This window comes from Neophocaena asiaeorientalis, unplaced genomic scaffold (genome assembly GCF_003031525.2).
Source record: "Neophocaena asiaeorientalis asiaeorientalis breed wild unplaced genomic scaffold, Neophocaena_asiaeorientalis_V1.1 scaffold258, whole genome shotgun sequence".
In the NCBI taxonomy this organism is placed as follows: Eukaryota; Metazoa; Chordata; class Mammalia; order Artiodactyla; family Phocoenidae; genus Neophocaena; species Neophocaena asiaeorientalis.
The window spans coordinates 3,700,924-3,726,079 of record NW_020172591.1 but is presented as its reverse complement, the minus strand read 5'-3'; the positions used below and the strand labels follow the sequence as shown (position 1 = coordinate 3,726,079).

Below are 25,156 nucleotides of genomic sequence, written 5' to 3'. Positions count from 1 at the left end.
AATTGTTATGTTGGTTACATATTAAATAATCTGATAGATTAAACAAAATAAATCATTAAAATTACTTTCACCTGTTTCTTCTTACTTTTTAAAATGTAGCTGCTAGAAATTTAAGGTGACATATTTGAATCATACTGTACTTCTCCTATTGGACAGCAATACTCTAAAAATTTCTCATGCCTACTCCCTCCATGCTGGGAAATCTCTTTAAGCTTTTCCTTTTCATCACCATGTGGAACCCTCTGGCTCTAGTCCAGCATTCCCAGTTTCTGACCTGTTGCCTCGCACCTGGACTCTGCTTGATCCACAAGCCTTCTCAGAAAGATACCTTGACCAATATGTCTGCCTATTCTCTCAGGTCACCTTAGCTCCAGGATTTGCAGTCCAAGGACCATGCCCTCCAACTCCCTGTACTCCAAGCCCAAGTCTCTGGGGACAAGTCCCAGTTCCAGAATCCTGGACTCCCAAGTGTCTGGGAGGTAGTTTCAACTGCCTATTGGACATCTCCATTCAGATGTCTTACAGAAACCTCAAACTCAGATGTTGAAAATGAATTCCCATTCCACCTCTATGCAAAAACTTTATCCTCCCCCATTATTTCCTACGCTTGGTCTCCCTCCCACATCCAATCAGCCACCAATCCCTGTCAATTTCCCTAGAAAATTGTGCCTCATATCTCCCCCCAATTTTCTCTCCCCAGTACCATTCTGATCGTTATCATGTTATAGAAAGTAAAAAATTTAACCCCTCCCATGATGTACTCCTGTACCCAGATAAACAGAAGTTTGATATATAACCTTTCCTACTGTGTTTATTGTGTTCTTTCTTGCTATTAGTTTTTATCATTTACAAAAATAGGACCATACTAAGTTATAGACACATTGCTGTGGATTTGGGCTTATAATCATGCTTTAAAACATCTTTCAACCTCAAGATTGCCAAAAATTTCTTCTTTTAATTGTCTTAGAGTTTTAAGAATTCATGTTTAACTCTGTAATACATTCTGGTGTTATTTTTGTTTATGATCTGAACTAAAGTGCCTATATTATATTTTCCTAAATAGTTATCCATCCAATGGCCCCAACACTATTTATTAAATAATCTATAATTTCCTCATTGATATAAACCACCGATATAAAGGGAAGTTGTTGATTCTGAGTTAAAACATCATCTTTATCATATGCTAAAACCCTATGTATACATAGGTCAGTTTCTGATTTTGTCCTGTTCCATTACTCTATCTGTTCCTGAAATAATCACACATTTCATTTATTCTTACAGATTAATTTTATACTATTTTGTCAAGTTCAAAATGGTAGTCGGAATTTGGGTTGGAATTGCTTTAAATTTATAGGGGAGAATTCATATCCTTATGCTATTGAACATTCCTAATCCAAGAATATCCAGTAATGGAGGAAATAGATCTCTCCATTTATTCATATTATCTTTAATACAGCTTTCAATAAAGCTTTATAAGGTCTTACACATTGTTTTGTTTACTTTAGGCATTTTTTAGATGTTAAAAATTACCTGTTCTAACTGATTATTCTTGGTATAAAGCTGTGGTACTCAAAATATAGTTCCTGGACCGAAAGCATGAGCATCGCCTGGGATTAGAAATGAAATACCCAGGTCCCCCCACCCGGACTCTGGGGGTAAGCTCTGCAATCTGATGCAAGATAAAGTTTGAAAACCACTGATATAAAGGAAAGTTATTGATTCTCATACAATTGTCCTAAATCCAGCCAACCTGCAGATGATCCTCATGAATTATCTGGATAGAGAGGCAATCAGAACATCTGTACATCTCTTCCTTCCTAAAATTTATAACTCTTATTTTTATTTGTTTTTGTAGATTAGAATTCCAAAACAGGGACAGCAAATAAGTTCCAATTCTATTATTATATGCCAGCTCCAGTGGACTCATACGGACATCCTGGAGGGCTATCCTTCAAGGTCTATCAAGGAGATTCCGCCCTATCTGGCACAGTGTGGAGGGAACAGGGGTGGTCCTGATGCCCTGTATTTTACTTCTCTGCTTCAGACTAGAGTTGGATCACAGTGATGAAAAGGGGGATGGGGGTGATTTTTTCCTGACTTTAACAGGGATGTCTTTTGTCTATCTCACTTTTATACGAAATTTGCCTTTTATTTCTGACATTTTAAGGATGTTTTCTCTCTTCCTAGATCATGTACCAGTTTTTAAAAAATCAGAATGGCTGATGAATTTTACCAATGCATTTTGAGAATCCACTGGTTCAGTAACTTTTTTCCTTCTCTTAATATATTAATTAACTGTTGAACAAATTTTAAATTCCTGAAATAAATCTTTCCATATCATGGAACATAATTCTTTAATATGTTCTTGAAAATGTTTGCTAATATATTATGTTTTATCTTTGATTTCATCTTAAATAAGATTTGTTTATTTTTTATATATCTGATTTAGATGGTATTTAGATGAGACTTCAAACTTCAGACTTTTGAGTTGCTGCTGAAACCGTCCCATATTGGACGATTTTCCTTGGCCAATTAGACCAATTTCCTTCAAAGTCTGAAATCAGAATTTAACTAGTTTCTCTCAGCAATAACAATATTTTCAATAAAACTTTATCAAATGTTGGTATTACAGTTATGTTAGCCTCCTAAAATAAACTGGGAAGTTTTCTGAGTTTTTCCAGTTTTTAGAAGAGTTGAGTAACAGGGATTCCCCTATCCCTTGAAAGTTTAAAGGAATTTGCCCGCAAAACTACCTCTGCTTATGGTTGTTTATCTTTGATGACTGTCTTTCCTCGTCAAAAAGTCTTCTATAGTAATTAGTCTTTCAACTTTTTTTTTCATATGTTTTGATCATTTCTATTTTCTATTACATATACATTTTCTATTACATATACAAATGTACAGGGCATTTGTATATTACATATACATTTTCTATTACCTAGATATGGCTCCAGAGCTTTCTCTTCTCTTCTCCTCTTCTCTTCTCCACACTGTGAAAAGGGTGAATACATACTCAGTGCGTGGTAAGTGCTCAGAAATGCTAGCCACTGATGTAGTGATGTTGGTGGTGGGTAAAAGAAGGTATATTAATAATTCTTTTCTGATTATAAAAATAACATATGCTCTTTATAGAAAATTTAGGTAATATTGACAAGTAGGAAGACAATAACTAAGAATTCGCACACTCAAAGATATCCACTGTTAACAATCTGATGAATGACACTAGAAATTAAGCTCCACGGGGCAAGAATTTTTATCTGTTTTGTTAGTTGTTATATTTCAAGAGCCTGGAATCATGCCAGGGCTATATAGTAAGAGCTCAATAAAAATCTGCTGAATGAATGGATGGATAGTCATTTTCATAGATGCATAAATATGTGTGTACATATGACTAGAATATATTAACAAACTGAATTTATATTCTACAGATAGTTTTTTGTCTTATTGTTTCATAGGCTATTTCATTTTTATATAAAAAGTGGACAGCTTCATGGAGGAGTCTCCTCACTGGGGGATCCCTTAGTTTGGTGGGCTCAGAGGAGGCTCTCTATGGTCACCTGCAGTCTAGGATAGCGTAGTCCATTATTATTTGTTCCCAGCTAGGAAAGAGAGCTCTAGAACTTGATTTCCTCACGGGCAAAATAAAGTAGGGCTACATGCTCTCTAGGATTTCCTTCTAGGATACGGGATTTATCTAATGAGACAGTCCTTTATCTATGATATTTCATGTTTTCTTTACAGATGCTCTTAATAGTATTGAGAATTCCATTTATAGAACAGCCTTCAAATTACGATCAGTGCAAACCTTGTGCCAATGTAAGTACAGGTTCTCTTGAAACACTTGAAATAATCTGACCCTGATGTGTAATGTAAAATTCATAGAAAACCAAAAACTCCCCCCATGTGAGTGACTGCTGGATCTAGAAGGTTGGACCTGTGCATCTACCCTACTTGTAACAGAGAAGATGGAGTGTGGAAGATACACCTGTGTGTTCCACCCACATGTAGCTTCGCTGACTGACAATAGACAATAATTCATGGATGAGGATTTTAATTCTTTAAAAAAATGTTCCTACTTGGTTTCTGCAAATTTTTTGTTTGTTTATTTCCTTTTCAGGATACCAATATTGATGCAAAATAAAATCACAAAATAAGTTAGTTTAATATAACTTGTAGATTCAAATATAAACATTTCTAAATTCCTTCTGCTACTTAAGACTTGCATTTTTAAGTTGTACCCCCATCTCTTTCTGAACCTGCAAAAGTAAGTTCAGATGAATAATCCTCAGGCCATAAAGTTTAAAAATCGCTTGAGAATTTCATGAGAACTACTCTTTTGCATTAAATTTTATCTGATTGAATGCCATGGTTTCTTTTCCTATACCGTTATCTAGGTAAAATACAGTAAAAATTTTTATCCTGTAAAATTTCTCGAAAATGAAGTGACTTGGGTCCTGGCTGTGAAAAACAACAGGCATTCATCATATCTGAAGTTACTGATTTCTAATAAGTTCTGTATTGCATTTTTAAAAAATCACTTTGTGTAATTTATGACATTTATTACAGCAGATCTAAAAAAATTGTGTTTTATATATATATAAATTGTATTATATATATATATATATATTGTATTTTATATACACACACACATACACATACATATGTCAGTTTTCCTAAAGGTTGAAATTTTTTTAATATTTTGCCTCTGCCTAATAAGTTAGATAGACCAGTGGTTTTCAAACTGTGTTTCACAAAGTGGACATGGGTGTGAAGTAGGGTAAGAAAGGGCCAGCGAGGTGGGAAAAGGAAGTAGAGGCAAGTAGAGAAAACCCAAAAGGCTATCTCCTCTACCAGAACAGCTCTGTTTTGCTCTATCTTCCATATTGCATTTCTGTGAAAGTATCCTTTGAAGAAGGGATTCTTGGCTTAAATAAATTTTTTTCTAAATCACTGATATAGACAAATTACTTATATTATTCCAGAAATCAACAAAAGGCAGAAGATGCTCACTAAAAATTTACCCTCAATCATGTTATTTTCCTGGAGAATGTCTCCTATTAAAGAAAGTTAGAAGCCAATGCTCACATGAGCCTCCATCATTGTTCATATGAGCCTGAGTGAGTACAAACAGTGTAATTCGAGGGTGTACCTTTCTGAATTTTTTATTACGCCTGCATCAGAAACAGTGAATATAAATAATATGTATGGGAAATAGTAACGGTACACGAAATCAGAAGTTGAAAAGTTCTACCTATAACAGATAACCAAACAAAAATTGGAAAACAAAAGTCCCTAACACCGAGATAAACATATCGTGAGCTCCAGGCAGCAGGATCTGGAGAGCCGGAGAGCGTTCCTGCGCAAATCTGGTGGTGAGATTAATGGACACCACTATTATCTGTTTTGCTGTAATACAGAAGTCTCGGCAGAAGACGCAGCATCCTGTGTACAGCACGCCAGGCCGAGGTGATAGGTTTTGCGATTGAATAATGATAAAAGAGTTTGCAGTCTCTACCACATGCAGCCACGTTTCACAGTCACATCCCAAAACATACCCCTCACTTTCTTAGACTCTCCCTTTAAAAGCAGTATCAGAGAACAAATAAAAAATTTTATTATACGTGCTAGATTTGTGTATGTGAGGTTGATTTACGAAGTAGACAGAAGTGCAGGGTTTTATCACTTCACAGTCCGAAGCATTTTAAATGCCAGCAGCTCTTGGTGCCACTGACATCCCCATCTCAGATGGCACAAGTGGGTGTTTATTCATTTTGTCTGTCATCCTCCATCTGCAAGAAACCATAGGGTTGGTTCTATTTCATTCTTCCTTATATTTATTGCCTTGTAACATTTTTAGGAGAAGGTGATAAAAAAATATGTAAGAAATAAACCATTATTTTTTGTAAGCAACTTTGGTTTTATTAAGTGCCTTTCTGGATAATAATACTGAGGAGACCAAGATCAAAAAAATAAACATTACTAAAGCAAGGGTGAGACCTAAGGAGTCTAATTCAGGAACTGCTCTTTTATAAAGATCACTGAGTTTTTTAAGTGATGCATTTGCATTTTTATATACAATATTCCTTCTCGAGCTAGGCTGTAGACAAGAAAAAATGATATTTGAACATGAAAGATGAATTTTCCCAATCCACTTAATAAACAGTATAAAAATGTTTTTCCCAACTTTTCACCAGTGTCCTAACTTCCTCGGACAGCTATTTTCAAGTTTCTCACTTGTTTCCCTTTTAATTTCCTTTTATAAAGCCGCATCCTAGAGGTTATACTGGGAATAATGTTCTAACTATGCTTTACAAACAGATGCACTTTTCCAAAATCAAATCAACTGTTAGAATAGGAACACTTGAATTATACACAAGAGAGATGTATCCAAATAGTGGCCATATGTAATTCCCTTAAAAAAACAGGTGCCGTAAAAAACAGTCTTCATTAAAGACTAGATGATGTTTACTTTTTTGAAGCCTTTTGTTCAGATCAGAGGTGATGCAGTGTTTCCTTTGCTTCCTGCAGTGGACTTGATTGACAGTTCTCTGATTCAGCATGTCCTACTACGTCAGAGTCTCTGGGAGGCAAGAGAAAGTGCTGTCTCTGTGCAGCAGCTTTTTCAGGCTCTGCAGGAGCTGTTTCAGAGAGTCAGGGTGGAAAAACCAGGACAGGTGCACCCCAGAGCTTCGGAACTCACTCTGAGCCTTCTCACAACAATGTATGACAGGTGAGGCTGAGGGGACCATGCTGTGACCTTACAGGGGGTGTTTAGTTGCCTCTGGTCATTGACCAGTTGGGGTTGTCTAATATTTGTTCAAGGCTTGATATCTAAGAAGGCTTCTTTGTTTGTGTGTTTGCCTCAAATGTATTATTCAGGAGGGGAACAAAGAAGTACATGCTTATCAACCTCACTAATATGAATGATTCATGGACAGCAAAAAGGGGGAAAATCCACATTTTCATATGGACTCATTTCCACTCTAGAGAAGCACGCACACCTTTTGCTAGGGCAATTATGCATCTATGTATATATATAAATTACACTTTTCTCTTGAGTCCCCGGTAGTATATGTCTTTGCTTATTCCTTTATAACCAGTTGTCAGTTTCTGCTTGTGGGATAAAGTTGAATAACGTGTGCATAAATGGCTAACCTATTGTTTTAGTCTGGGCTGCTATACCAAACTACCGTAGACTGGGTGACTTAAACATTTATTTCTCACAGTTCTGGAGGCTGGGAAGTCTAAGGTCAGGACACCGGCAGACAGATGGGTCTGGTGAGAACCCACTTCCTGGTACATAGAGGGCCATCTTTTGGCTGTGTCTTCACATGGTGAAAGGGGCGAGGGAGCTCTCTGGGGTCTCTTTTGTAGTAATAGCAATCCAATTCATAAGAGTTCCACCCTTGTGACCTAATCATCTTCCCAAGCCCCATCGCTAAATACCATCACATTGGGGGTTAGGATTTCAACATATGACTTGGAGAGGCACACATCAAACAGCTTACACCCTGTCAAAGGCTTGGTTATGCATGCTCTAAGTCAGTGGTGTTGGGGGTGTGTGTTTGTGTGTGTGTTTACCACTTTTTTGTCCCACTTCAGTTGTGTTTATCTTACGTGGTCTTGACCCATTAGCCTTCATCCTGTAGAATGGAGTTCTAAAAGCTCACAGTAAATATAAAACATTTGGAAAGTGCAGAAAAGAGTGAAGAAGAAGAAATACCACCCCAAAGTCTGCCTCCCAAAGGCAAGCACAGTTTAACCACTCGGCAAATTCCTTACTAGTTTATTATTTATTTATTTTTGTTGTTGTACAAATAGTATATAAGCATGTTCTCAAGTTATTTTTTCATGATTTCAGTCTCCTTAAGCATTATGATTTGGGCTGTCCTTTCTTGTATCAATGCCTGCCTCTAACAATCCTCCAGCGTTTGATACATTGTATTTTGTAGGTTTGGAAACTGCACAGCCAGTGGGCACAGGGTGACGAGGCTCTAAGTGAGGGCCTGAGAATGGGGGGGTTTTTTTTAATATAAATGTTTGCTCCTTCTGCCTGCCTTTTGGTCCTTGTCTCTGTTGTTTGGTTTCCCAGCTTGTGAGCCCTAAAGGAAGTGAGACTGCCTGGTCCAGGAGAACCCAGGAAGACCCAGGAAGATGCCTGTGTCTCCAGTGCCTAGGACAGTGCTTAGTACAGAGAAAGCACCCAATAAACATTTGTTGAACACATGAATGAATGAATAAATGAAGGATTAAATATTTTCATTCAATTCTTAGTTCTGTCAAATTCTAGTATAGGAAAACTGACCATGAAAAGAGTGAACTTGTAACACAGTGTCAGAAATGTCCATTCAGGGACTTCCCTGGCGGTCCAGTGGTTAAGACCCTGAGCTACCGCTGCAGGGGGCGCAGGTTCCATCCCTTGTTGGGGAGCTAAGATCCCACATGCTGCACAGTGCAGCCAAAATAAAGAAAGAAAGAAAGAAATGTCCATTCATAGTCATGGTTTTTATAAACCACTTCACCAAGAATAACCCTGCCTTCCCCATTCGTATCTCTGTTTTGTTGCCATGCAGCTCGGGAACGGGTTTTCTCAAGCTTGGACCTGCAGCCGCCGCCCTGATTGCCCTCTCGGGGGATAGTCCTCTTACAAAATACAGAGGTAACATATGTAGGAGTTTTGAATGTCTGAAGTGCGGTGACCACCAAATCTCTCCAACACGTTATCGGCTTCACTCACTCCTGTATTCCCGCCACACTGCTCTGGTTCGACAAGTACTCAGCAAGACTTAGAATTTTTCAAGATGTTGATTTATGCTTTCTAACTATTCATAATTTGGTTATCCTTGATATTTATTTGTATAGGGATTATTCAGACACCAGTGGTTATTATTCCCTTAAAGACAGACTCTGCTCACATCGCCATTTACCAACCTTGTGGTCTTTGTCATCGATGTGCTAGATTACCAAAAAGTTGAAACGTGAATGGGTCTTCATTAGTTATCAAATTATTTAGTTTGGGAAGCCTTCAAAACAGCAAGCAAATAACCAAGAATTATAACTTTCGCCTTTATAGCCACAAATAAACTGTTTAGAATTCAAAGCACATATTCTTCGAAGATATATAGCAAGTATTCAGTTTAAAGATTTCTTTCCCCCCTTATGTGTCTAGCTCTTTTTCAGCTCTATGCAGAAAATAACAGGGGAGGTTATAATTCTGGAGGACGCATGACTCGAAGGATTTTGAGAAACCTACTAACAGATCTACAACAGGTAAATCTCTAATACTTAAGAATTCTAAATTTGTTCCAGTTATATTAGTCACATTTATTATTAAAGGATCTGATTTTTACAGTGTCAGTTCTACCTTAATATAGCTCTCCATGCAACCTCTCTCCTCTTTACCTGGTATTATCTGAATATAGGCTGATTTATTGCAATTGCTTCCTAACTGGTTTGCCCAACGCAATCCTCTCCTCTCTGCAACTCTTCCTCCACACAGCAGCCAGTGACTCTTCCAAAATGTAAATGTAAATGCCTAAAATTCTTCGTTGGCCATATTCTGTCATAGAATAAAACCTGAACTCAGCATCACAGGCAAAGCTTTCATGATTTGACTCAATCCTTCTCTTTTCAGAAAGAGGTAAATCATGATACTTATACAAATATAAAATGAACATGTATTCAAAATTTTATTTAATTTGTTAATTAGAAGAGGGCTCCAGTAAGTTACAACTAGTTGAAAGAAATAACCAAAGAACAGACAAGCTGATAGATTAAGAATGTTACAATGAATTTGCAGGTGGACCCAAGACTGACTTTGGGCTGAAGGGGAGAGTTGTCCCTCAACCAGGACAGAATTTATTTGCATATCTATAGATCAGAATTATTTGCATTGTGATCAGTTGTCTACAAGTTAACATTAATGTCTACAAAATTATAAAATAGCTTAGTCAAAGACAGTGATGCATATCTCTATAGGTTCAGATAATCCCCATTGAAATAATATCCAGTGGTTTCTTTTGCATATTCCACAGTGTTTAAGTTTTCCTTCCATCATTGTCACTCTTGCGTATCAAAATTGTTACTGTACCTGACATGCACCAAGTTCTCCATGCCTGACTTGTGCAGGTGCAATCTGTCTGCAACACCACCGCCTCTCCTTTCACTTGACAAATACTGTTTGTCTTTCAAGATCACTCAAATATCAGTCACCTCCTCACTGAAAGCTCCTTTAACTCTTGTACATAATTTTGTTACAGCACTTGTCAAATGTTGTTGCAATTATGTCCTAGGTATATGCTTTTCCCACTAGGCTGCTTCTCAAGGGCAAGAATTTTATCTCATTTATCTTTATGGCTTGAAAAATTCTTGATACTAAAGCCTTCAACGGTGCTTAATGGAAACATAGATGAAATGCAACCCCAAATACTCAAATAGTTGCTTTCCATCATTTCCTATTCTTTAAGAATGTGCAAATGTAGTGTTGTTTTTATCCATACTAGGCAAGGGAATCATGTAAACAAGCAAGATCTTCTGCAAATGGGTTAAGCAGGCTCTGGATTATCTTGTGTACAGTGGTCACTGTCCTCCTGTATCTTTTACCCCTATTTCAAGGATGTGTCTATTCTTCTTCAAGCCTCTGTAAAATCCCCAAACTAGGTTTTCCTCACTGTGAAGCCATAGTAATTTTCTGTCATTTTTCCGCTGGGTCTGGACTGTAGGGGAGAAAAAAGTTTCTTTTTCCTTGAAACATCTTAAGTTCTGTGACTGGGACCCTATGTATTGGACTGGCAAAAGACAGAATTAACAAGAGAAAAACAAACCAAAGTTTAAATGTGTATGGTGCATACACATGGGAACACCCAGTGATGAGTAACTCAAAGAGGTGGATGGAACTCAGGCTTGTAAATTATTTTACACTAAACAAAGGGAAGGGGGCTCTGGGCTTCTGGGTGGGGGGAGGCAAGTTATGAGAAAGTGACTGGGAAATAGATGGTGAACAAGGGCTGTTTAGTAAGGTTTGTTATGCAGATTTAAGTCTGTGAGTTTTCCACTAATAAGTGTTGTTAAGAGTCCTCCTCTTCCTGATAGGGAGAGGGAGACACTATTGGTAAAAAGAAATTTCCTTTATAAATGTAAATTTCCTTTACAAAAGGAAAAGCTGTGCCCTGTTTTTATAGCTTTTTCTGCATCTACTGGTTCTCAATGGCCTTTAGTTCAAAACAATACGTATGCCAAGGGCTCGTATTTGGGGGTGACCTATTCTGGTACCCTTCAGAGCCGAGGATTCTGAACTGGGGATAATTATGTTACAAGTGGGAGTGGGTAAGGAAAGAGCTTATCAGACAGGGAATATGATTTAGAAAAACCTATCCAAAATTACCTTTGCTTTGATTTGGCCTTAATAGTAATAGTTTATGTTCATATTGATTGTAATAATTAGTATTTAATGTACTCTGTAAATTCCAAAGAATATGTAAGATGTTCATATTTTTTAAGTGGAGCGATGATTTTTTTTTTTTTTAATTCCTAAGGTTCAAACATCGTATGTAGTTATTTAAGAGCCGCTCTGGTGGTTGCTGCAGCACATGGGCCCTGTTTTCTGCTGACTCCAGGCATGTTTAGGAGCTACTTCCCCATCAATCCCAACATCTTAGGACTCAAGCTGCGGGGAGCCAGGGAGACTGGGAAAATCTGTCCATCCTTTTGTGCAACCAGGCTTGTTACACTAAGGTGTTGAGGTGGATGTAATGAAAGAAGATGGACGGAGGGGTATTTTCCTCCTCCTGAAATCCTGTGCTGTTTCCTCACTACTACAGCCGGCCCCAGGCTCGCTCCCCATCCAAGAGGCCCTAAAAATCTGCCCTTGTTTCAGGCTCAACTGAGGTCAATGAGCTGCCGCATGGCAGCTCCTGCAGTGCTGTCTCCCCTCCAATGCATTAGTAGGCTTCTGAGAAAGCTGTTAGGAAGGTGGAGATTTGCACGGCAAATTATCATCCCATTTACTACCATTAAGAACACTGAGATGGGTTCCCACAGAAAACTCCAGGCCCTACCGTGTAATCCCAACTCCTCACGCAAGAATCGTCATTATCATTTCAAGTGGTGTTCTGCCTGTGCTGGCATGCTATCCAGCCACCCTGCGTCCTTCCGTAGAACACCTGCAAGAAATTAGTCCAATGGGCAATTCATCCACAAAATCTTTGTGCACACACTTAACAGCCAAAAGTGTAGGTTAGAACCCACCACAGAAGTGAATTTTCTTTTGACTGGTGTCAGAATCACAGAGCTGGTAAGTGGGTCCTATCTGATCCACATTCCTTATTTTACAAATGAGGCTAAACCCCTTTCTCAAGGCTCAAGGACGCCATCCAAATAAGTGCTCCAGTTAGCTCATCAGCACTCTCAGGCCAAAGTATGGTTAGTGAGTTATTTTTTCAGACAAAAGCCAAATAAGGCATAGTACTTATTCAGCTGGTGATGGGGTTATTATCAATTTAAAGTACAAGCCATCTTGTCAGGATTACGCAAATGTTTGTTGACTTCTGTCTGGCTAATTGTCAGCAAAGTGGCTCTAAGTGCCACTTTCCTGATTAGAAGAATGTTTATTCGAGTTGATGGACTCAGCAGGGGGGTCTTTGAAATTACTTCTGAGCTTGGGAGCAACGCCTGCTGACAGACTGTGCTGTAGAAAACATCAGATGTGAAACTGGGACCCACAACCAAATGGGCATAAATGGAGGTGACAGGTACATGTATCTGTGCATATAGATAATGTCAGGGCCAAGTCCCTGGCCATCTCGGCAGTCACAAGGGGTTCTCGGTCCCTTAGTTAAACTCCTTAATGGGACTGATTGAAAGATGGAAACCATTGAGTGGGGTAGTATAAACCAAGCCATTGGAATCCACATCAGGACTGGGTGTGACAAAGCTTTGGGAGAACCCCTCAACAGAGTCAGGAGTCTTAGAGTGAGATCTCAATTCTGCAGCTAACTTGCATTTGTTTGTTTGTTTTCTTGCTTGTCTGTTGTACCTTGGACAAAATACCAGATCTCAATTACTCCTTGCTTTATACAAGGATAATGACTGCCCTACCTCAGAAATTGGGATTTGTGAAAATGAGACGACGTGAAAGTGTTTGAAAAGGTTTCCTTAAAACTGCCCTGAACTTTGATACAGTATCGTCGTTACTTGTAATTCATAGGTGCACAAGGGCAAAGAACGATTAAATATTTGACTGGGGTCAAAAGAAGAGAAACAATGCGAGCCCTCCCTGTATTTCCCCCACTGCCAGACTTTCTTCTCACTCCTCCTCCCAGCTCCACTTCTTCCCACTTGTTCATTCATTATCTCTATTCAAACACCGCACAAAACCCACACATGTCCTGTTTGCCTAGACTGAGACAGCTCATCGAGCCTCAGACACCAGATACTTGTGACGCCATGGCCGTAAGCGCCACCGCTCAGGCATGACTGGTGGCCACCTATTTCTCCATTTCTTGATCGCTGACGTGGGGTTTCTTGCCTCTTGTAGATCCCGACTGTCATGGGGGAAAGTCGAGCTCTGTGCTCTGTGGAGAGTGCTACACGCAGCTGTTTCCAAGGGGTGAGTGCCGTTCACATGTCCCTTGGACCTGGGGGGGCAGACGCCACTGCTGACCCATTTAAATCACAGACCTACTACCCTGCACCGCATCCTAGACAACCTAATTTACAGGTAGACTTGCCCCGACTTCGCATGTGGTAAACTTCTTAAGCAGAGCCTACAGAAACAGAGCCAGAAGAGAGGATGAAAATACATTGTCATCTCTACAAGAGACCAAAGTTCTGCCTAGAAACGCATCTGAGTGTGCCATCGTTTTTCAGGTGCTGAGCTCAGCAATTAAAGAAGAGAAATTCCTATCCTGGTTACAATCTGAGCCTCCCATCCTCCTGTGGCTCCCGACCTGCTACCGACTGTCAGCCACTGAAATGGTCACTCACCCTGTTCGATGTCGAATCTGCAGGAACTTCCCCATCACAGGACTGAGGTAGAGTCATTCGCCACTATTACATGGACCATCACTCTCCAAACGGGTCTGGAGTTGGAGCTGCATCTCTCCAGATTATTTTTTTGTGGTCCTTCTCACACATCTAGAACTCAGTTGATTTTGGGGGGTCAGTAATTTCCTGTATGAGTGATCCTGCTTATAATACATTTTATTTTACCTTCTATAATTAATGGAATGTTAAGTTCTATTGACACATACTCTGACCGCTAGATGTTTTTGTTCCTTAAGGGGAAATTTTTTTGTCTTTTGTTACCAAAAAATGCTGTTAAATACTTTGGAACCATCCATAATAATAACAATAGTTTACATTCTTTGCTTCTTTAAAAGTTTTATTGAAGTATAGTTGATTTACAATGTTGTGTTAATTTCTGCTGTGCAGCAAAGTGGTTCAGTTAAACGTATATATATTCTTTTTCATGTTCTTTTCCGTTACGGTTTATCACAGGGTATTGACTATAGTTCTTTGTGCTATATAGTAGGACCTTATTACATTTGTTAAATGTTGAACAAGTGTTAGGTTGTGTATTTCACATGGATCATTTCGTGTAAAGCCTGTTACAACTCTGTATAAATGTGGTATTATTATGCCTAATTTGCAGAGCCACTAAATAACTTAAACTTAAGCTCACATGGTTAGCAAGTGGCAGAGGCTACCGACCGAATCCAGGGTGCCTGCTTTGCAACCGTGATGCTCTGCTGCCGCCTTGTGCAGACAACTGAGAACATTCCTTGAACCCAAAGGAATGATGAGGCTTTGTGGAAGCAGCTCACGCCAGAGCTTCTCTGGCCTCGAGGAAAAGGCAGATTTGAAAGCTAGGTTTGGACATTTGAGATTCAGACCTTTCCACAGCTTTGAGGATGACAGTCAAAATCCCATATTAGGGAAAGGGTGTTGTAGTTCTCTTGTCAATAAAACAATAAAGGGCTTCCCTGGTGGCGCAGTGGTTGTGAGTCCACCTGCCGATGCAGGGGACACGGGTTCGTGCCTTGGTCCAGGAAGATCCCACATGCCGCGGAGTGGTTGGGCCCGTGAGCCATGGCCACTGAGCCTGCGCTTCCGGAGCCTGTGCTCCACAACGGGAGAGGCCACAACAGTGAGAGGCCCACGTACTGCCAAAAAAAACCCAAAAAAACAAAAACAAAAAGTGCTGCTGTGTGACTTTTCCTTTCTCCTAGAAATCTGAGGCAATGTACAGTTTTCATATATGCAGACAGCTGCGTGATCTGGGCGTGGCCTTTAACCTTTCTAGACCTTGGTTTCTCTGTAAGCAAGAGGAAAGGTGGGTCAAATGATGACTTAAACTTCTTTTAGCTGTAACCTTCTGAGTCTATTAGAAATTGCTTGAATGTATTACAGTTCTAACATTAAACCTGTGTTTTTGGCTCTCAGAAAACTCCAGCAATAGCCTCAAGGCTTTTAGTTTCAGTGAGATTCATAAAGACATTTTAGAGCAGAAGTGTTTGCAGATCTGGAAGTATAGCAGGAAGAGGCAAAGACTTGACCTCCTAAAGTAAAAGAAGCTACAAAGCCCAGAGCTTGTTCCTAAGCCAAGTGTTCAATTTTAGCAGAATGTGTCACATTTATGCCCTGTAATAGCCATGTAACCTTGAAATGAAATTGGGGGAAAAAAGTTGGTTCTCTATGAGTAAAGCCATCAACAACAGACCAATCTCATTATCCACACTGCACCGTTTCTCACACACCTGTCAGTAGTTTCAGAGCATGGAGGAAATAAGCCAAGATTAGGGTCAGTGTATTTTCCTAACGAGTCTACTGTAACCATACAGTAATGCTAGGACAGGTGGCTCATCAAATCATCTTTATAAAAAATACTTTATGTTATAGACTTCATGTCTCCCCAGTTACGCATGCTGAATAATTTTCAAAGCTTTGTAAAAACTTTGCAAGGCCGAGAGGGCAGGGTTTACTAGCTCCATTTTCTTCATTGAAGAAACTGTCATGCATTTAATTTCAACTAATGTTCTTTGAAAACCTGTGTTGTTCCAGGTATCTTCAAAACAATGAGCTTAAGTTTCCATTTCAAGGTCACCTAGTAACAGTGGCATGTGACTCAAACTCAAGTCTCCTGCCTTGGTGGTCTATTAACAGGGGTTAAAATAGCTGGCTCTCCATTTAGATGGTATCCCTGGGCTCAAAACCTAATGTTACCACTTACTATGTAGTTGTGTAACTTTGTGCAATTGTTTAAACTCTCTTTGAATCAGTTTCTTCAAATGAGGATAATAATAAGAATGCCTTGCCTTAAAGAACTTTCATGGGGATTAACTATGTCAATGCATGTCCACTGCCTGCTACATAGTAAGGGCTCAAAAATGTTTGCTATTGTGATAGCCCTTCAACACTCTGTATTAATATCCTACCCTGGGACTAGATGTCGGGGACGGCAGTGAACAAGGACTGTGAGAGTTGGTCTCATGGCATTTGCACCCTCCTGCTCTGCCTTCCAATGACTTTGGTCAGAAGCCCTTCTGCCATCTGGCCTCAGGAACATTGCAAGTGGTTTTTTTTGTTTGTTTTTTTTGCGGTACGCGGGCCTCTCACTGCTGTGGCCTCTCCCGTTGCGGAGCACAGGCTCCGGACGCACAGGCTCAGCGACCATGGCTCACGGGCCCAGCCGCTCCGCAGCACGTGGGATCTTCCCGGACTGGGACACGAACCCGTGTCCCCTGCATCGGCAGGCGGACTCTCAACCACTGCGCCACCAGGGAAGCCCCATTGCAAGTTTTTATTCCTCCATTCTCCACAGTTACCTGTAGGTCTGATAGGTCTGAAAAGCGTTAACCCTTCTTCTTCACCCCAGTCTGCATTACTTTACTCCTCATCTTTCTACCTGGGATTTCCTCTACTTTAATCTCCCACCCAGCATTCTATGCCTAGCATGAGTCTCAGCTCTTCCAGAAAAATTTATCAGACCATACCAGCTCCCAGGGTTGTCCCCAATCTCTCCTACAGCATGTATTTTCCATGCCTCTTACTCGGCACTTCATCACACAGTATCTAATTTTGCTAGTTAGTACCTCAAGCTTCCATATCATGTCTTTGCAGCCAGATATGAAATTTGAAGAGCATAGGAATCTTGTCATAGTTTAATTTTTATAACTTTGAAGATCGGGGTTGAAAACTCAAATGCTATTGGGGGCAAGGCAAGGAGTATAAATGAGGGCAGTAGTCTGGGGAGGGACTGTCTTAAAGGTGCAGCTGCCCCCTTGCCCTCGCCCGTCGCTGCCGTTGATGGGGAAGACCCTACTTTATGCCGCATCCTCTGTAGTTGAAGAAGGGACTTAAAATAGCAGGAAAAAAGTATAGATCCCTGATATTTTGCAGACAAACAATATGATCCCACTCATCCTTAAAAGTTACTAATTCGGGCTTCCCTGGTGGTGTAGTGTTTGAGAATCTGCCTGCTAATGCAGGGGACACGGGTTCGAGCCCTGGTCTGGGAGGATCCCATATGCCACAGAGCAACTAGGCCCGTGAGCCACAACTACTGAGCCTGCGCGTCTGGAGCCTGTGCTCCGCAACAAGAGAGGCCGCGATAGTGAGAGGCCTGCGCACCGCGATGAAGAGTGGCCCCCGCTTGCCACAACTAGAGAAAGCCCTCGCACAGAAACAAAGACGCAACACAGCAAAAATAAATTAAAAAAAAAAAGTTACTAATTCATGACTATGAAGTCTCACCAGCCCTCCCCAATATCACAACATGTTCCCTGAGTGCCCAGAGATACCCTTCCCTACCAGAGTGTCTCAAGATTTCCGCCTGTCTTTCTGATCACAGGAGATTTAAGATTGTAACTGTCCATAACAGAAAGTCTGCAACACTGATGTGTTAAGAAACGTGGGTGTGGTGGTCACTCAGTCTTGGCTGGTGAGGAACTCCCTCTCTTCCACATTATTCTTTCCTACATACAGATTTCTGATAAATGACACATTTATTGTAGATTTTTATCTATGGTTTTATTTTCCCCAACACCACACAAGAATGCAGGTCCAATATCATCATATCTCACACATTTTCCAGAGAAGCTAGAATTCAAACTTTTTGGAAATCTCCCAGTTTCCTTTAAGTTGGCAATTAAATTCAAATTACCTGAATGAATTATGCAGCTACACAAATGTGGCTGCAGACTTAAGGGTCTATCCTAAAGGTTGTAGCACATAATACCCTGCATATAAAAGACACTTGGTATTTTGGGGGGCGGGGTGGAGAGGATGAATCCGGCCTCTATATGACAGTTTGTTGACAAAACTATATTAATTTAATGTCATGTTATAAAAATGCCAACAAAAGAAGACAACTTTATACTCACTCGATAGCTCAGACACCTCCTGTATATTTTAGGGTGCCTATTCTCCACCTGAATAATACTTTCTTTGCTCACCTCCTAGCAGTGATGTAAGTCACATTTTCCATTTTAATTGGCAGATACCGCTGTCTGAAGTGTCTCAACTTTGACATCTGTCAGATGTGTTTCTTATCTGGTCTTCAGAGCAAGTCCCACCAGAAGTCTCATCCTGTGATTGAGAACTGCATCCAGGTAACATCTAATGCCATGTACCAAACTATTCATGAATCTTATCAGTGAAAGCTACAGCAATTAAAAAACTTTTCCTCCTGGAAAACCACAGGTTCTGCTCCTTTCATACATATAATATTTAAGACTAAGGAAGTGGCAAGCTCAACCTTAAATATCTCTCAATATACATATACTTTCTTTACACTGTAGATTTTAATAAACCTTTTGGGGATAAGAAAAGGCCAGAGTCTAATCTGAAGCCATTGACTCCTACTGTGTACTAGAAAATATCTGAGCAGTAAGAGGGGAGAGGCGTTGGAAATGGATACAAATTCAAAAGAAAAAGCCCTGGTTTGGTAAAATGATGCATCAAGGCCTCTAGTTGTTAGTACATTTTGGGAATTTTCTTTTTTAACATGTCTTTTCCTGAGCACTAAAACTCAAGAAATTTTTTCCTTAGGAGAAACAAAAGAGAAAGATTTCTATCTCAGTTTTGACTGGAAAAGTGTAAAACTAAGACTTCATAGCTGACTTTCAAAATATTTTAAAGAAAATTATAATAGAGAATTCAGCTCTTGCTAAGAAGAAAGAGAAATAGGATAATTTTAAAGCAGAGAGCATTTCAATTTTTCCAGAAAGAACACTCTCTTTTCATCACTGAGTATGAATCCGTTTCTCCATGCAGATGGCCTCATCCCCAAATTTCACAATAGTGAAAAATATTGATTAATTACCTTTACTGAGGACAGTTCTCCCCTCATTCTCTCTTTACCATGAATGGTCCACAAAAGTCATGTGCCTCAATCTTGCCAAATAATTTTCAATGGATATTGCTTTACTAAATTTTATTAACCCAGATCCTCAGATTATTGGCCTATGATCCTCTTGTTTCTAAAAGTCTGGGGAGAAATAGGGCTTATCGATATTAGACTGACACCATGTGGTCATTTTGTTATTACACTTTAGATTTCAAGGGTTGAATATTTTTAATTAAAGGTCTCGTTGCTTTGTTTCCTTTTGCCTTACCTGTGGGGGGGACTTCAGGTGGTCTGAGAATCCACTGATATTTTATACAAGACTAAATGTATGAGGATTTTTCTGGAAATAAAATCTCGGAGGAATCCTCCAAATTAGTAACCACAGGCTGAGTCTTCTTTCATACCTTCTTCTAGCTTTCATACCTTCTTCTAGCTTTAACCTTCCCCATTCCTGGGTTGCTCTAAGCAAGAGGAGTTTTTGTAGAAGTTGGGGGGTATGTAATTCGGAAACATATACTATATGTATGTATATAGAGAGAGGATGTGAAGAAATTCAGGTAGTAATGAAGTAAGATGATTTTTCTGTGGACATCACGGTAAGGGAAATAATTTCAGAAACTTCCATGGCGGCCAATCCACCCACGTAAGGAAAGAAGACCACTTTAAGACTGATCTGACGCCCCTTGTTCTGTTGGCCATTCCAGCAGATGTCAACAAAAGACAATACAAAACTCTTCCTCAGGACCCTCAGAAACAACCTGCTCCAAGGGCGCTGTAGGAGGAAAGAAGCTGCGAGAAGGCAGTGGCTGCTGGACCAGGTGAATCCAAGGGATGTGGCTAACCAGGCACAGGCCAGGTGAGTGTCTCCGAGTGACAGTCGTGCAGGTTAGCAACCCAGATCCTGTGTACTAGGTTATGAAGCCAGCAAGCAGGGGAGGGGTAAATATGCTGTTGCCCTCTAGAAGCGACCTTTAATTTTAAAGTAGACCGTGAGACAGAAATACCTTTAAGTGGCCCATCCAATCATTTAGAGTTATCCCAACTAAAGACCTCAGACAGACACAGAAGATTGTTAATATTAGAGTATTTGAATAACTTTCTCCAACATCTTTCTTTTTTGTTGGGTTACTTTTGAAAGCCTAATTCAGAATTAATACTTATTTTTTATAAAAGGAAAAGAAAGACACATTCTATTACTCACAGGTGAGTGCTATTCACATTTCAGCATTACCAGATCAGGAATTATGCTACAGATACAACTTTTCGACCTTTTCTCCATTTACATAAAATGGAGAGCATTTTCCCTGTCATTAGCTTCCAAAATATCATTTCAATGCCCTCACTCTTATCCTTATAAGGAAGTGCCATAATTCACAAGTAATCCCTTAACATTTTGGTTATTTTCAAATTTTGCCCCACACCAAAATTCTGTAGTCAACATCCCTACACACGCATTTTCTTATATTTTATTAAGAAAAATTCTCTCAGGTAAAACCATTGCATCAAAAGTTGTGAATTTTGTTAATCCTCAAAATTTAGAATGCCAAACTGCTTTAGAGGGTCATCTCAAAGGATGTCCCAGCACCACTGGTATCTGAGATCGCCCATCATATACCTGAGCACCAGCCTAAAGATGACTTTTTAAAAGTCTTCATGGGGCTTCCCTGGTGGCGCAGTGGTTGAGAGTCCACCTGCCGATGCAGGGGACATGGGTTCGTGCCCCGGTCTGGGAAGATCCCACATGCCGCGGAGCGGCTGGGCCCAGTGAGCCATGGCCGCTGAGCCTACACGTCCGGAGCCTGTGCTCCACAACGGGAGAGGCCACAACTGTGAGAGACCCGCGTACCGCAAAAAAAAAAGTCTTCATGACCTTAACTACTGAAGTAACTCCTTCTTTATAATTTAAAATTTCAGAAGATAAAGGAAAGAGGTACTGTTTCCATGGGATTATGATGATCAGACTTTTGGGAGAAGAAAACCCAGAATAATTCATTCACTCTTATTTTACCTACCAGAAGTATAAGAATAGATCACTTTAATCAAATTGGTATTCATTTATTAATTTCTTTTGTAATTCTCTAAACTTTTCTCAGACATCTACCAGCATATTTCCTTCTCGATCCCAGACCCTATTTCTGTGGTCATTTTGTCACTTTTTACAGTTGGTATAATTTAATGTATTTTTACAGTTCTTTAAAGGGAAAAAAAATCCATGTTGACTTCGCATTAGATGCCACGCCTTATACCTGTACCACATTTTCCTAGCAGGTGGTTATCAATGTATTCTTTTTTTTTTTTTTTTTAATTTTTGGCTGCATCGGGTCTTCGTTGCTGCGTGTGGGCTTTTCTCTAGTTGCGGCGAGCGGGGGCTACTCTTCAGTGCGCAGGCTTCTCATCACAGTGGTTTCTCTTGTAGCAGAGCACAGGCTCTAGGGGCGCCGGCTTCAGTAGTTGTAGCAAGTGGGCTCAGTAGTTGTGGCTCGCGGGCTCTAGAGCGCAAGCTCAGTAGTTGTGGCACACGGACTTAGTTGCTCCACGGCATGTGGGATCTTCCTGGACCAGGGCTCTAACCTGTGTACCCTGCATTGTCAGGCAGATTCTTAACCACTGTGCCACCAGGGAAGCCCCAATGTATTCTTAAGGTTAGAGAATTTGGATATCATCTTGATGTATAGCTTTAATAGAGTACAAATAATTTAAATTAAAACATAGAAACAAAGATATCAGATGCCAATTCATCTGTCTTCTTCAGGCCATTTATTTCACCTTTCCCTGACAGAGTGACAGTAAATTAAGACAATTAATCAGCTGGATTTATTGAATACTTGAGATCTTGTCTAAATTCCTCCATGCTCATAGTTAGAACACAAAGATCCATGCTCTTATGTGCATTTCTTTTGGCCACAGAAGCCTGCCTGATCTTTTACAAATTCAAAATATGATGGCATTCCTCACGCACTGATTTTTCCCAAACTTCTGTGCCTTAAACCCCTTCATTAGCTTCCCATTGTTTTTAAGCTAAAACCTAAAAGTTGTAAGATGACTTAGAAAACTCCTGCATGTTTGAGCTACCCTGGGAACCTCTCCAGTGTCATCTCCCCACCAACCTCTGTGCTCCAGCCCTGATTCCTCCCTTCTCCCCATAAGACTAAGCCAGACCCCCCCACTCTTAAGACGTAAACCTTTACTTTAAAGAATTCATATTCCTAGGGCTTCTCTGGTGGCGCAGTGGTTGAGAGTCCGCCTACCGATTCAGGGGACGCGGGTTCGTGCCCCGGTCCGGGAAGATCCCACATGCCACGGAGCGGCTGGGCCCGTGAGCAATGGCCGCTGAGCCTGCGCATCCGGAGCCTGTGCTCCGCAACGGGAGAGGCCACAACAGTGAGAGGCCCGCGTACCGCAAAAAAAGAATTCATGTTCCTAGACCACTTCTCTGTATGACTTGACGCCTGCCTCCTAAATACTTGCAAAAGTTCTGCTCAAATGTCATCTCATCCTTAAGGCCTTTCCTGACCACCCATTTATCATTGTAGCCCCTGTCCCCACTCTGGCACTCGCAATCCTCCTCCCTTGCTTTATTTTTCTTCAAAGCACTTCATCAGCATCTGACGTTATACAAATTTCACTTTTATTTAAAAATTTTTTTTTCGATAATGTAAGCTCCATCGGGGGAAGAAACTTTTATTGTTTCCAGTTGTATTTCCAGAATCTGTAAAAATGTCTGAATATGATAAATGCTCAATAAGTGTTTGTTGAATGACTGACGGACCAAGTAATAAAATGGATGGATGCATGATGGAGGGATTAATGGATTGATTGATGAAGTGGGTCTTTTAGAATGGGGTATGAAAGTGTCTCAAGGAGTAATTACCCAGTGTTGGAAGATGTTAGTGAAGTTTGAACCTTTGACAGAGAGACGCAGAAGTCTTGTTCTCAGCCAACTCTGTGTGTGGCCTCGGGGACTGTTTCTAAGACTTGGTTTCTTCACCTGAGAATAAGGAACACCTGTCCTTCCTATTCCCAGAGTAATATTTGTGGAGACAAGATGAGGAAAGGGAATTGCATGTCCTACGCAAAGCTAAACGTTCTTTAAATGTTGGTGTGTTATATTCTGTTCACCAGAGTACAACTGAGTTGTTCACCAAAGTAAAATTCTAACGGAATAATTTCCACTTTAGCCTAGATACTGATGAATTCAAAAATTCTGATTAGTGATTGGTCAAGGAGAAATTAATGTGGAATATTACTATTTTACATTGTGATAATAGGTAAAATCATATCCTTGCTATCTATTAAGTTGGCACATTGGTACTGACCATCTTCTAAGAGATTCATGGTTATTGCCAAATGGTAATATTGAATTCATTCATTGATTCAGCAAACATTCTTCATCCTAATAAGCCTCTTTCCTTTTAATGTGGATTCCATGCAATAGCTTACACTGATAATATTTTCACTTACAAAAACATAACTGAAATCCAGGTACCAAATATCACCATTATTATTATATTTTTGGGGGGACATTCTTACAAATATCCTAAAAACTAAAAAAGAATATAAAAACTGTGAAAAAACACACAAAATTATTTCCATTTACAGCTAATATGATTGTGAATCCCCAAGAAACCACAAGTAACTCTAGCAAAAACTGTAGAATTAATTGGTTTTGAGTGGTGGAAAATAAAATATGTATGCACAAATAGCTCTTCACTATATCAGCAATAGCTAGCTAGAAATTTTATCAAAATCCCGTTTACAATATCTGTAAAATTATTTTTAAAAGAAACTAGAAAATAATTAACAAAAAAGATACAAAACCCATATAAGGAAAGCTGTAATATTTGATTGAATATACAGAAAATAAGACCTGAGCAAACGGGAGAAACATAGCAAATTCCTAAAAGAGAAGACACTAACATAACAATGTACGCGATTCAAAAATTAACCTTAAAATCAGTACTCTCGATGCTTCTTTGGTCATTTGCAGACATGCACAGACTGGCAAAAACATGTGAATTGCCTGATGCACAGCTGAGGTAGAACTGAATGACACCCTGCCTTCTGATTTCTGCCCTTGTAGTATAAACACATGTCCTTTACACAGTCTATCTTGTGCCATGTTTTTCACATTTTTGTGCTTTTTGTTGGTGATTTCACTGTTGCAAATAGCCTCCAAACGTGGTGCTGAAGTGCTGGCTAGCGTTCCTAGGCGCGAGAAGGCTATGATGTGTTTTAACAAAAAATACGTGTGTGAAATAAGCTTCGTTCAGACACGAGTTACATGGGTTCAATGTTAATGAATCAACAGTAAACATTAAACAGTATACATATATCTTTAAATAGAAATACATGGGGGGTGGGATGAATTAGGAGATTGGGATTGACATATATACACTAATATGTATAAAATAGATAACTAATAAAAAAAGAAAAGAAAAGAAACACATGAAAAACAAGGTTATATATTGATAGGTTGATGAAAATTTTCTGACCACAGACTTCCAAGATCCTAACCCTGTGTTTCCCCCAGGAGCCATCGTTCAGTTTCCACTAATTCATTGTTCACATGACTGCGAAGAGCATAGCTACCATGGATAATAAGAATGAACTGCATTTAAATTAAATGCATTTCCAAATAGAATCATGATGTTTTTTAAATAAGATAAAATAAATTTGAAGACATGTTGAAATAATAAAGGTACAAGGATATTTAAAATTGTGGAAATAAAAAATAGTGAGAGGGGCAGGACAGGAATAAAGACGCAGACGTAAAGGATGGACTTGAGGACATGGGGAGGGGGAAGGGTAAGC

At 39.7% G+C, this 25,156-nt stretch overlaps 1 protein-coding gene across 1 annotated transcript in view; it reads left to right on the top strand.

The window, feature by feature from the left end:
• Positions 1–25,156, top strand: part of DYTN (dystrotelin) — a 50,884-nt gene that overhangs the window by 5,066 nt on the left and 20,662 nt on the right. The window contains exons 2-9 of the mRNA XM_024738291.1: positions 3,742–3,816; positions 6,529–6,730; positions 8,574–8,659; positions 9,170–9,270; positions 13,535–13,606; positions 13,867–14,030; positions 18,497–18,608; positions 20,053–20,201. Coding sequence (XP_024594059.1) covers positions 3,742–3,816; positions 6,529–6,730; positions 8,574–8,659; positions 9,170–9,270; positions 13,535–13,606; positions 13,867–14,030; positions 18,497–18,608; positions 20,053–20,201 — 961 coding nt within the window. The remainder of the gene's footprint in view (positions 1–3,741; positions 3,817–6,528; positions 6,731–8,573; positions 8,660–9,169; positions 9,271–13,534; positions 13,607–13,866; positions 14,031–18,496; positions 18,609–20,052; positions 20,202–25,156) is intronic.